We start from the raw sequence: 11,457 nt of genomic DNA, 5'->3' as shown, positions 1-11,457 counted from the left end.
CTCTCGATTTACCGGTCAATCTACGCCCCTACCCTCACCTATGGTCATGAACTTTGGGTAGTGACCGAAAGGACAAGATCGCGGATACAAGCGGCCGAGATGAGTTTCCTCCGCAGGGTGGCTGGACGCTCCCTTAGAGATAGGGTGAGGAGTTCGGTCACCCGGGAGGAGCTCGGAGTCGAGCCGCTGCTCCTTCACATTGAGAGGAGTCAGCTGAGGTGGCTTGGGCATCTGTACCGGATGCCTCCTGGACGCCTCCCTAGGGAGGTGTTCCAGGCATGTCCCACCAGGAGGAGACCCCGGGGAAGACCCAGGACACGCTGGAGAGACTATGTCTCTCGGCTGGCCTGGGAACGCCTCGGACTCCCCCCGGAAGAGCTGGAGGAAGTGTCTGGGGTGAGGGAAGTCTGGGCATCCCTGCTGAGGCTGCTGCCCCCGCGACCCGGTAACGGATAAAGCGGGAGAAGATGAGTGAGTGAGTGTTTTTTTTTTTCATCATTACATTACAACTTTTGGTTATTTTTTTGTTATCCCCAAAAAAGGAATGTTTTGTTGGACACGAGAATAACTGGTGCCATGTTTTTGCCTTTAAATATGTTTAAAGGTATGAAAACATTAAAGTGTTAGGTTATAATTGCATAAATTGTCTATATTTCATTACTTTATATACTGTCTTGGGGTTACATTTGCAAAAAATGCTAAAAAAACAAATGCTCGAAAATTAAAAACCAAAAGATTTAAAGACCGAAAATGGAACAAATAAAAACGTAATGTTTGCTGCCCTGGATCTGTTTGGTAATTCTGACCCACATGATGTTTCTGAAAGCAGTTCTATCAGCATTCTGGGAGCTGATTGGTCCTTACAGCATCATTAGCTGCCAATGTTTGCTGTTTAATCTCAATATAATACTAGTAGTAATATTTTGCATAACTAAAGTCATATAATTCATGCAACAGCTCAAAAACCTAACCCAAATCAATGTCGGAATTGAATCGGATCGAATCAAATCTTGATAATCGATTCTGAATCTTAAGAATCAGAATCGAATTGATTCTTGACATTTGAATCGATCCCCAGCCCTAGTCAACAGTCTCTCCTGCTGGGTCCATGTTGGCTGGTCCATTCTGGAAGCGGTTGGAGTAGGACCCAGATGCAGGAGACCAGAAGGCAGGAATTCCAAAAAGATACCAAAAACCAGAACATCAACTGTCTTATCTTCAGTCCTGCCTCTTGGCCAGATCATCATCGCAAATGAGAATTTGGTTCTCAACTGGCTCAGTTGGTTCAATAAAAGTTAACTAGATAAAACAGTTTCTACATTGCAACATCTCATCATTACTTTATTGTTGTGTTGTTAGAAATTATGTATGATGATCAAATAAGTTTTATAATTAGATATGTTTCTTATGATTATATCTAGGTTCACACAAGCTGGTAATCGAGGGTCTACATGGCCAAGTCCATCAGGGTTGTGTTGAAGCAGGGAAACATCTAAAATGTGCAGTGGACTGATCCTCGAGCACCAGCTTGTGTACTGTGCACCCCTGCTTATATCAGCTGATAATATTGAGGATCAGCTGATAAAATCACAGGAATAATAAGGATCAATCATAGTTCAGAAAAGAAGCTTGAAGATGAAATTTCAGAGTATCAATGATAATTGATATGATAATTATACCAGCTTGGAAAGCTCTAAACATACTAATAATAAATGTTATTTTCACTGCATTTTTTAAGATACACAAAGTGCTTTGAGATTCAAAAATACAAAAAAGACAGAATGAATTAAATAAATGATAATAAATTATCCTTGGTATCAACATCGGTTTGATTGAGGCATGCCAATTGTGATACCATTTTTCAAAAACCTGTTCACAACAATAGTAACTGTACGTCAAGAAGGCCACTTAGATAACTTACTAATCTCAAAATACTTCATTGATTATTTGGCAATATTTGTTGTGATTTTCATTTTCCAAGCCTACCTCAGAAATTCACCCATCAATCAACTGTTTTTCCTCCCACATTACGACTGACACAAGAAAAACATAAAATGGTATCTTCGAACGAACACTGATGTATAATTTTTATTCAAATTTAGTGCAATTTTCTAAAATGAGTAAAAAGAAAAAGAAAAAATAAATGTGAAGAAAACTATAACAGGATTATAGTCAAGGATTATAATGTAAATCATAGTTAAAATGTAAAAATAAAATCTAATTAACCAAATAAAGAAAAACACATTAACTGAGAAAAGAATAATAATATAAAAAGAAAAATCAGGGGGAACATGATGATCTCACTAATGTTTTATCTTTGGATGACATCATTAGATTACTTCATGCAGGAGCAATGTTATGAATAGACGAATTGACCAAAATGGTTATAAAGTGCAAATAGTTTGCAGAGAGCAGAAAAATGTCTCGCATGTATCATTGTGAGTAAACTTTGTCTTTAAAGCAGAAACAGGTCTCGGTTTTACAGTTGAGCTGTTTTAACTCTGACTCACTCACACCGGGCAGCAGAAGCGCCCAGCAAAGAGAACGCTCATGGTGGCGTTGTGGCGGATGAAGAACAGGAAGGGCTGGTCTGCATAGAAATATGGCATCATTGTGGCACACTTCAGTGTAATAAAGCTAGAAGTGGCAGCAGCAGCCTCCGTTCCCTCCTCGTTCACCTCCACAAAAGCCTTGTGGGTGACTTTCGACAGAACCAGATCCTTGTTCCCAGACATACCTGTTACAGAAGAGGAGAGAAATACATTTTTAAATGGGGAACAGGACATTGACATACTAATAGGATGGGAGAGGGAGGTCTGGGCCTCTCTGCTTAGGTTGCTGCCCCTCAAATAAATGGAGGTTAATGGATAGATCATGGAGAAGTTGCCCCTTCCACAGCTGTTAGCAGATACATGTCCAACTGTGTGTTTCAAGGTGTCTCACCGGAGAGGTCGCTCTTCCCCTCATCAAAAGCGTCCTCCATGCCCATGCTGGTCAGGACTCTGTTCAGGTCATACGTCTCCTCCAGCTTGAATCGTGGCAAACTCACGTTGACCTGCGTCACAGTCAGCTCACCTGTCCACTCCATGAATTTCTCATAGGTCAGCTGTTTCTCCAGCTGAGAGGAGAAGGTATCAATGAATAAATGAATCAGTGTGCATTCATGAATTTATACGAGTGTTTTAGACTCCTACCTTCTCCAGACCCGTTGTATCGTCTTCTATATCTTTGGGTAAGAAGATCAGCATGCTCAACTCCTTCCCTTTGTAAGGCATCTCCAGGATCTGTCCAGCAGTGCGTGTCAAACATTACAGCAAAGTTAATATACCAGCAAATGTACAGTATATAGTGCAGTCGTTGATTTACCTATTGATTAGTGCATCATGTGACTGATCGTGTACTTGATTACCTGGCAGTTGACTTCAGGGATGAAAGCAAAGGGAACGTGAGTTTCCTGCGTCATCATCTTTACTTTCTTTTTTTCATTCTGTAAAAAAGAAACAAGCTCTTTTAAATGAGAAACTGCATTAGAAAGTGATCAGATCATCATATTACTAGTTGATAACAGCCTAGCGGGCCCCTTTGATCTGTCTTTTTAGATGTATTTGGAGGTGACTGGAGCCGTGTGCAGTAACTCTTGAAAAAGGTTTTCTCTCCTCCATGTTTTCCTATCAGCTCCTGGTGACACATCTCGGTGAAATGTTGTCTGACCTGGACCTTTTCATTAAAATTCTTCCAGAGACTGAAATTCCTCGTTGTCAAAGTGGAGATCTGTCCATCTTTGTTCCTTAAAGACTGAGCCTTGCCTCTCTGCTTGCCAGACGGGCAATTCTGTTGAGGTGGAAGGATGCTGCTCCGCCCACCCACGCTCAGTGGGTGATGGATATTATGTCCTGCCTAAATCTGGAAAAAATATACTATTCCATACGTAACTTTTCATAAGATTTCATAAGTTCTAAGAAAGGCCCCCCTTTCTTAGAACACTTCACCAATTTTCAGATCAGTGGCACCATCCCTACTTAAATCCCCTTAATATTATCATTATTATTGTTTCCTTCGTGGGAAAAATCAATAAAAATATGTTTGAGAAAAAATACTGAGCCTTTATTGATACCAGCTGTGCAACATCATATTTGAACCAACATCACATATTTTCCTCCTTTCTTCTTACTGACAATGAATTCCGTCAATTTTTTTTATAATCTGCTGTTAAACTAAAACGTAAAACTCCATGTATATTATACTGAATGATGTTGAGCATCTTTCATATAATTTCAACTTTTCAATTTCAAAATTGCACATCTGGTTAACAGCATATTAACAGCCTTAGACCTATCAGATCTTGGCTCATGTTCATGGTTTTACAGAAATGTAGAAACTCTGGTGACGTTAGTCAGTTTTCATTCCCTGGTTGCATGTGTACTTTTACCTTGTTGAGTTTAAAGTCAGTATCATACGTCTTGTAGGGCAGAAATGGTTCATTCCAGGTGCCTTTGAAGTAGATGGCGTTGACCAGTACCAGTCTGGACATCTCGTTCAACACACCTTCAGCCACCACATCCCTGATTTTCCCTGGTGATCATAACATCCACATGGAGCCATTTACAAGTAACACCAAGTGCAGAAACAAACACGTCTATCCAACAACCTGCAAACATCAGAGCCTTTTGAACAGGAACTGTGATGACATGAATTAAAATAAATTAATAAGTTTAAACTTAACTAACTAATCTGCTTGTTTTCCCGTTTGTAAATGCTGAAGAAATTACTGATTCAATTAAATTCAAAAATATTTTATTTACCCTGAAGGGAAATTAATTGTTGCAGTAGTCATGATTTAAGTCTCTTCAAGGATCAACACAGAGAATTTCTTATTTAAAATAACTGTTTGAACTGTTATAAAGTTTTAAAAACGATAGATGCAAGGACACTTTGCACTTCATGGTGCATAAGTAACTTTATCATTGAAACGTTTGGAAATCCTGACTCTTCTGTGGATGAAGAGCTGATCTGACGTCGAGACGCTCACCTGTACTTTCCTTCATCACAGTTGTGTGGGACGCACTCTTACTGCAATTAACGATATACGTTTGAAAACCAGGTAAAATATCTGTGAATCACTCACTCCAAGGATTTAAAACAGAGAGAGCGCCAACAATCCAATGAATGATGAAAACATGATCACAAAGGTATTTGTTTACATTTGGATGGATGTTAAATAATAAAATGGAAAGACTGTCAGGATTTATTGACCCATCTGTTCTTTAAATTTCCCAGGCGTTAAATAACTTAAGATGGGAAAATGGACTTTACTATTAGATGGACTAGTAAATCAATACACTTTAAAAGAATCAATGGTTTTTATTCATGTCCTGAACTACATTTCAAGGTTAATATTAATTCTAATAAATGCACATTTTTAAATTCAGGAATAGAAATAAAAAAACATCTTATCTTTGCTGGTTATATTTATTTATAAACTTCATTAGTGTGATCAGTTTCCGCTTTATTTTTAGGATTTCTACAATAAATACAATGTTTTTTTAAGTTGTGTGGGATGGACGAGGTTGTGTGTGTGTGTGTGTGTGTGTGTGTGTGTGTGTGTGTGTGTGTGTGTGTGTGTGTGTGTGTGTGTGTGTGTGTGTGTGTGTGTGTGTGTGTGTGTGTGTGTGTGTGAGAGAGAGATCCACCTTGTGTCTGCTTCTCCACCCAGTTGTTTATTCTGATCCTGGCTTCCTGATGGCTGGTTATGAAGTCCACAGACTCCAGCTCTGCGTCGTAATGTTTCCTGGTTTCCGTTAAGAACTCCTGAAATTTTTAATGACATTATCCTTCAGTACCGAGTCCATTCGTCCATTCACACTGCACCCATCACTGTCTTTCTAGCAGTCTTGTCCTTTTGCAAGAAAACTAACACCTGCTGCAAGATTCAAATGCATATATATGTCATGGATAAAGGTTTTTACCAGATCATGGTACCAACCAATAATATACATGCAGACAGATTTTAAAAATGTCTCAGCTCAGGCTTCTGATTTTCTGATGTCTAATATGATACAAATACACAAAAGCTCACAAAGTAGCGCCTTAATACACATGCAGAAACACGCTCACCTGCAGAAACTGGAAGGACTGCTCTCCATACAGCCTGTTGGCAACACTGAGCTCAAACGAGCCCCCTGACTTGTTGAGTCCACTCAGCAGTTGGTTAAACAGAGCGTGGACATCATCCTGACATTCCCGGGTGTTCAAGCACTGTGGAGAGCAGCAGCTGATTAAAACTGCCCTTTAACAGTGTAACAAGCTCTGCTCCGAGTGTGAACTGCACCTCTGACATTTGCATTGCAGTGTTTCCTCTGGCTCCCAGCATCACCATCGCCAGGGCTGAGGAGATGCTGAAGGGAGAGAAGAAGATGTTTGCAGAGTTGTCGTCCTCACTCAGCTTTCTGAGCAAATCCAGGGAGAAGATGGCGTTGGCCTTGGTGAGAGGAGTGGGGGACGCCATCGTGTCTGATACACAGAAAACATTAAGTATTAAACATTATTAACCCAGACATACACATAAAAACCACTCACAGTGACTTGAAAAAGTATTCCTACTTAGTATTCATATAAAGTATTTAAAGTATACATACTAAAAACAGATCTGTGTGTAAGACCTGTTTGTAAATACAGATGTTCTGTAAAGCCATCAAATGTTTTTTTTAAAGAACATTAGTGAACAAAAAGCATCATGAAAAGCAAAGACCACACCAGATAGATCAGACAAAATGTGTGGATATGTTTAAAGCAGGGTCAGGCAATAAAAAAATATCCCAGACTTTAAACATGTCGAGGAGTACTGTTCAGTCCATCATCAGAACATGGAAGGAAGGAGCAGGAAGGAGGCTTGAGTTCAGTGCAGGGCCCTCCGGGGTTGGCAGAGGGAGAGCAAGGCCCAGGACTGACTTACCGGTAGGTAGGAGCACTGGGTGATCAAAACGGGCAAAAAAAATCAGGGATAAAAAACATTTTAAAAACAAAAAAGAACATGGAAAGAGTATGACCCAACCGCAATCTACCAAGACATGGCCAGCTACCTCTACTGAATCTGTCCACAGGAAAACTGTTAGTCGTGAAGTCCAGAGATCTGGCTGTTACGGTAGAGTGGCAAGAAGAAACAGAAGAAGTCCCATCGGCAGTTTACCACAAACCATGCAGGGGACACACATGTGGTCAGAAGAGAGCAAAGCTGAACTTTTTGGACTAAATACAAAAGGCTTCATGTGACAGTGAAGTAGAACTGCACATCAGCCTGAACTCACCATCCCCACTATGCAGAAGCACGGTGGTGGCAGCATCACGTCACTGGTCCCACATGTAATGGTTATGCAGACTAATAAATGTACAGATCTAAAAGTACACAGACCAGATTAGAAATTGATTACCGGTAAACTATCAAATGTCCAGGCTATGAAATGCGCACACTACACTACATAGAAATATATAAATTAAGTATCTTCTGTGGCTCTGTCCAGCTCTCCTACAGTAACTGCCTGTCTCCTGGAGTCTCCTCCACGCCGTTGAGACTTTTCTGGAAGACACGGCAAACTTTCTGGCAATGGCGTATTGATGTGTCATCCTGGAGGAGTTGGACTGCCTGTGCAGCCTCTGTAGGGTCCCAGTATCAGCTCATGCTACCAGTAGTGACACTGACCCCAGCCAAATGCAAAACAGGTGAAAAATATTCAGAAGAGATGAGGAGGAAAGACATAAGCTGCCTCCACCTGTAAAACCATTCCTGTTTTAGGGGTCGTCTCATCGTTGCTCCTCAAGTGCACCTGTTGTTAATTTCTTTAACACCAAAGCAGCTAAAACTTCTGAACGACCCCCTCTGCTACTTAACCGCCCAGAAGTTTAACTGACTTTATGATGTACTATGATTAAAAAGTGTACTTGAGTAGTGAAATAAGACACATCTATGTTTATTACACTTGACAACCTCTTCTATTTGACAGTCATTTTTATGAATGTTTTTTCTTTTTTGTATAGTTCTTTCTTTGACAGACTGTTGCTCAAAATGAAGGAAAATAGATGAATATTAACTAGTAATATTGATACAAAAAAACCCAATATATCTGTAATAACAAAGCTGCTGGAGTACTATAATTACGTGCAGGTTTAAGGTTAAATAGTAAAGTGGTTTGAAAGCCATCTAAAATAGGGTACATACAGTATAAGGTACAAGAATGTTTCCATATAAAAATGAATAGACAATAGAAGAAGTCAAATGTTACATGTTTCTGTTTGAGTCCTATCATTTGGCATAGATTTGTTATCCCTGGAACACATGGTTCAAAATGTAGTGGAAAAAACAACATTGTTTTCTTTATGAAGATTAATATGAAATGGAAAAAGTCATGAAATACAATGTTAAGAGGTGTGCCTTATGTTTTTATTTCAGCTCTATAATTCGGCATAGATTTGGACTCACTAGATGACCTGATTCGAAAGATATTGTGTAAAAAAAACATGAAAATTAATCTTCAAATTGTCATTACATAGATTACGTTTTAAAATATACCAAAAATAGTTGTTTTTTATTCACATTTCGTGTAGTGCAGAAATTCGGCTCAGGGTTTTAGTGACTTGGTCACGTGGTATCGAGATAATGGAGATAATAAACAGAATTTTTTTTCCGTCGGTTGGTAATTTATTGACGATCCCTATCCGTAGTTTGTTGGTAAAAATGCCCCACCCACATAAATCTAACTTGCGCATTGCTTCAGCACCACACCCAAAGACTATAAATTAAAAAAAATAAAAAAACAAAACACGCAGGGCCGACTCATCTTCTGATGAATGGTACATGATGATAAATACTTCCAGCAGGAAATTGCACCATGTCAAACGTTTGAATCATCTCAAACTGCTGTCTCTAACATGACCATGCTTCAATTCACTCAAATGAACCGCACGAGTAATATTTTCCATGAAATATCATCTGATAGGCTATGTTTTATTGGGAATAAAATATATGTTTATAAGATTTGAGAATCATTGCATTCTGTTTTCATTTACACTTTAAACAACTTCCTTGTACTTCGGGTTACATTATTGTCTCTATTACCGTTCAAAATGTGCTTTACATGTATAGTTGTATTACTTGTAGATAATACAAATATATTAATAAAAAGTTTTACTCCGTCATCCCATGTGTTTGTGTGCCACCGCCCACAAATACATAGGTGTAGTTTTGATATATTTCACGAAGTGCCCAGCTAAATCAGCCATAATGTTACAGACTGAATGAAATAATAATAAATAATAATAAACGTTACTTACTTGAAAACACTTGTTTGGTGTTTTTAATGAAAGCACGGACCGATTCCATTTCCAGTAAACGTCCGTATTCTCTGAACTCTGCTGTGATTGGCCCGCAATATGACACTCATCCTGACGTCACACCTCAGCGTGTTCGGTTCAAGTTCATTCATAAAATCGGAAAAAGCTAATTTTACGTCTTTTTTCTCGAGACTACAGTTTGATTACACGACTCACCTTAGTTTATTAAAACAAGGTAACAGATTATGCGCCAGTGTTTGTGGACTGCTTCCTGAGATCAAAGAAATACAAAGGCTACATTTACCTATACATTTTTTGCCCATTTATATAACAAGAAAATGTATGTACAGTATCTAACCAGAGATATACTGATTTGACTTTGTTAGGGTGAGACACAAAGAAAACCATGGAAACACGCTTCATTTGAGGGTAATTTTTCAAGGTTTCATGTTTCCTGAAAAGTTTTAGATTTAGTTGACAGAAAATAAACAACATCAAGCGATTTGTGTAACTGAGACTTCTGCAGCTGTGGACAGCAATTTTAGTCCACTTCTCAAGAGAAACTGTTCCAGCTGTCTCAGGTTTGTTTGACAGGTTTCTGTTCCAGACTGCAAGTTTCAGCTCTTTTCACAGATGATAAATATATCAGAGCTCAAGACACTTTAGAATAGCCCGATGTTTTGTTCTTAATCATTCTTGGTTGTTTTTAGCTTTGTGTATCATTATCCTGGTGGAGGACCCATGACCTGTGACTAAGACCGAGCTTTCTGAGGCAGGCCAGCACACACGTACGTGTGTGTGTGTGTGTGTGTGTGTGTGTGTGTGTGTGTGTGTGTGTGTGTGTGTGTGTGTGTGTGTGTGTGTGTGTGTGTGTGTGTGTGTGTGTGTGTGTGTGTGTGTGTGTGTGTGTGTGTGTAATTGACACCTTTTTCCATCAGTAGTTTTCTTACTTTCAACTCAAAATCTAAATCTGATAAACTAAGCTAAACAAGGTATACATCTAAAATATTACAGTTGTCGCCCAGCTTCATCATTAACATCTTTTAAGGCAAATCCTTTTCTTACTGACATACATGCTGACAAACACTCACCCTCCAGTCAACTGAATCAGATCCAGGTCACTAGAACTCTACCAGAGCCATTTCTTTGTTAACTTTGACAAACCCAGACATTAATAAAAGACAGCAGAACAACCTGAGAGCTATCAGCCATCAGTATAAGTGGGACCATGTCTTGTCAAGTATTACAGATGCCAGTAACTGTAAAATCAATCAATTCAATTCAATTCAATTCAATTCAATTCAACTTTATTTGTATAGCGTCTAATACAACAGATGTTGTCTCTAAAGTCTAGACGCTTTCCAGAGCCCCAGAACATAAACCCCCGAGCAATTATTACATAAACAATGGCAGGTAAAAACTCCCCTAGTGGGAGAAAAACCTTAAGCCAAACAGTGGCAAGGAAAAACTCCCCTTTAGGAGGTAGAAACCTTGAGCAGGACCAGGATCATAAGGGGGGACCCTCCTGCCGAAGGCCAGACTGGGGGGGTCGGGGACGTCAACAGCACACAGCAGGCAGGTGGAAGCAGCAGCGGGATGACCAGAGGGTGGTGAAAATTGAATCACCAGTGATTCAATTTTCAAAAGGTATTGTGATCTTTAGTGACCGCATCACTGTGTCTTGTTGATGTTTGTTCACTCAACAAACATGAGAAAAAAATAGTTGAAAACATCCCGTTGATCTGGCAGAACTGAAATGTATATGTTTCAGCCCCCACAAAGAAACAAGACAAAAAAAAACAAAAAAACATAAAGTAATCATTGGATGGCAATTTCTAAGGAACTAGCTACTATGGGATCCAGTTCATAAAGCTCAGATGCATATACAGTTATAATATACATATGTTTATTTGGTCTGAATTCCTTTAAATCTACACTGATACAAATATTGTGCTTGATCTACTTAAAAAAATTAAGGCAACTTTTTGCATGAGAGTATTATGTAGATCAAGAAAGACTAATCTTTGTATAAAATACTTCATTTTTTTGTTTGTAAATAATACATTTTGCAAGTACAGTCAACTTAATTGTGTTAAGTTTACTTTATTTATCAAAATTAAGTTCACTTTAAAA

General features: G+C 38.9%; 1 protein-coding gene across 2 annotated transcripts; it reads right to left on the bottom strand.

The window, feature by feature from the left end:
• Window positions 1-2,058: 2,058 nt before the first annotated feature.
• On the bottom strand, window positions 2,059-9,408 carry LOC133423673 (leukocyte elastase inhibitor-like). 2 transcript variants are annotated; one of them, XM_061713946.1, is made up of 10 exons: window positions 9,325-9,408; window positions 7,305-7,392; window positions 6,329-6,510; window positions 6,115-6,255; window positions 5,691-5,808; window positions 4,430-4,572; window positions 3,410-3,487; window positions 3,195-3,284; window positions 2,944-3,118; window positions 2,059-2,737 (listed from the first exon to the last, which is right to left on the bottom strand). In XM_061713946.1, the coding sequence occupies exons 3-10, from the start codon at window positions 6,503-6,505 to the stop codon at window positions 2,511-2,513; spliced, it is 1,149 nt and encodes a 382-aa protein (XP_061569930.1). In that variant the 5' UTR covers window positions 6,506-6,510; window positions 7,305-7,392; window positions 9,325-9,408; the 3' UTR covers window positions 2,059-2,510. The 2 variants fall into 2 exon arrangements, with proteins under 2 accessions (XP_061569930.1, XP_061569929.1); XM_061713945.1 differs by lacking the exon at window positions 7,305-7,392 and having other exon boundaries at window positions 9,325-9,395.
• Window positions 9,409-11,457: the final 2,049 nt, after the last annotated feature.

Source organism: Cololabis saira, chromosome 22 (genome assembly GCF_033807715.1).
Source record: "Cololabis saira isolate AMF1-May2022 chromosome 22, fColSai1.1, whole genome shotgun sequence".
NCBI classification, from domain to species: domain Eukaryota; kingdom Metazoa; phylum Chordata; class Actinopteri; order Beloniformes; family Belonidae; genus Cololabis; species Cololabis saira.
This window is presented reverse-complemented; position numbering and strand designations above follow the sequence as displayed.

Bases quoted from the DNA above. Each gene is read 5' to 3' on its own strand.
- LOC133423673 (XM_061713945.1), bottom strand. From the start codon at position 9,373: ATGGAATCGGTCCGTGCTTTCATTAAAAACACCAAACAAGTGTTTTCA. The intron at 3,488-4,429 runs GTAAAAGTACAC...TCTTTTTTACAG, and splicing joins CTGACTTTAAACTCAACAAG to AATGAAAAAAAGAAAGTAAA. The intron at 2,738-2,943 runs GTGAGACACCTT...CTTCTGTAACAG, and splicing joins GGGGAAGAGCGACCTCTCCG to GTATGTCTGGGAACAAGGAT.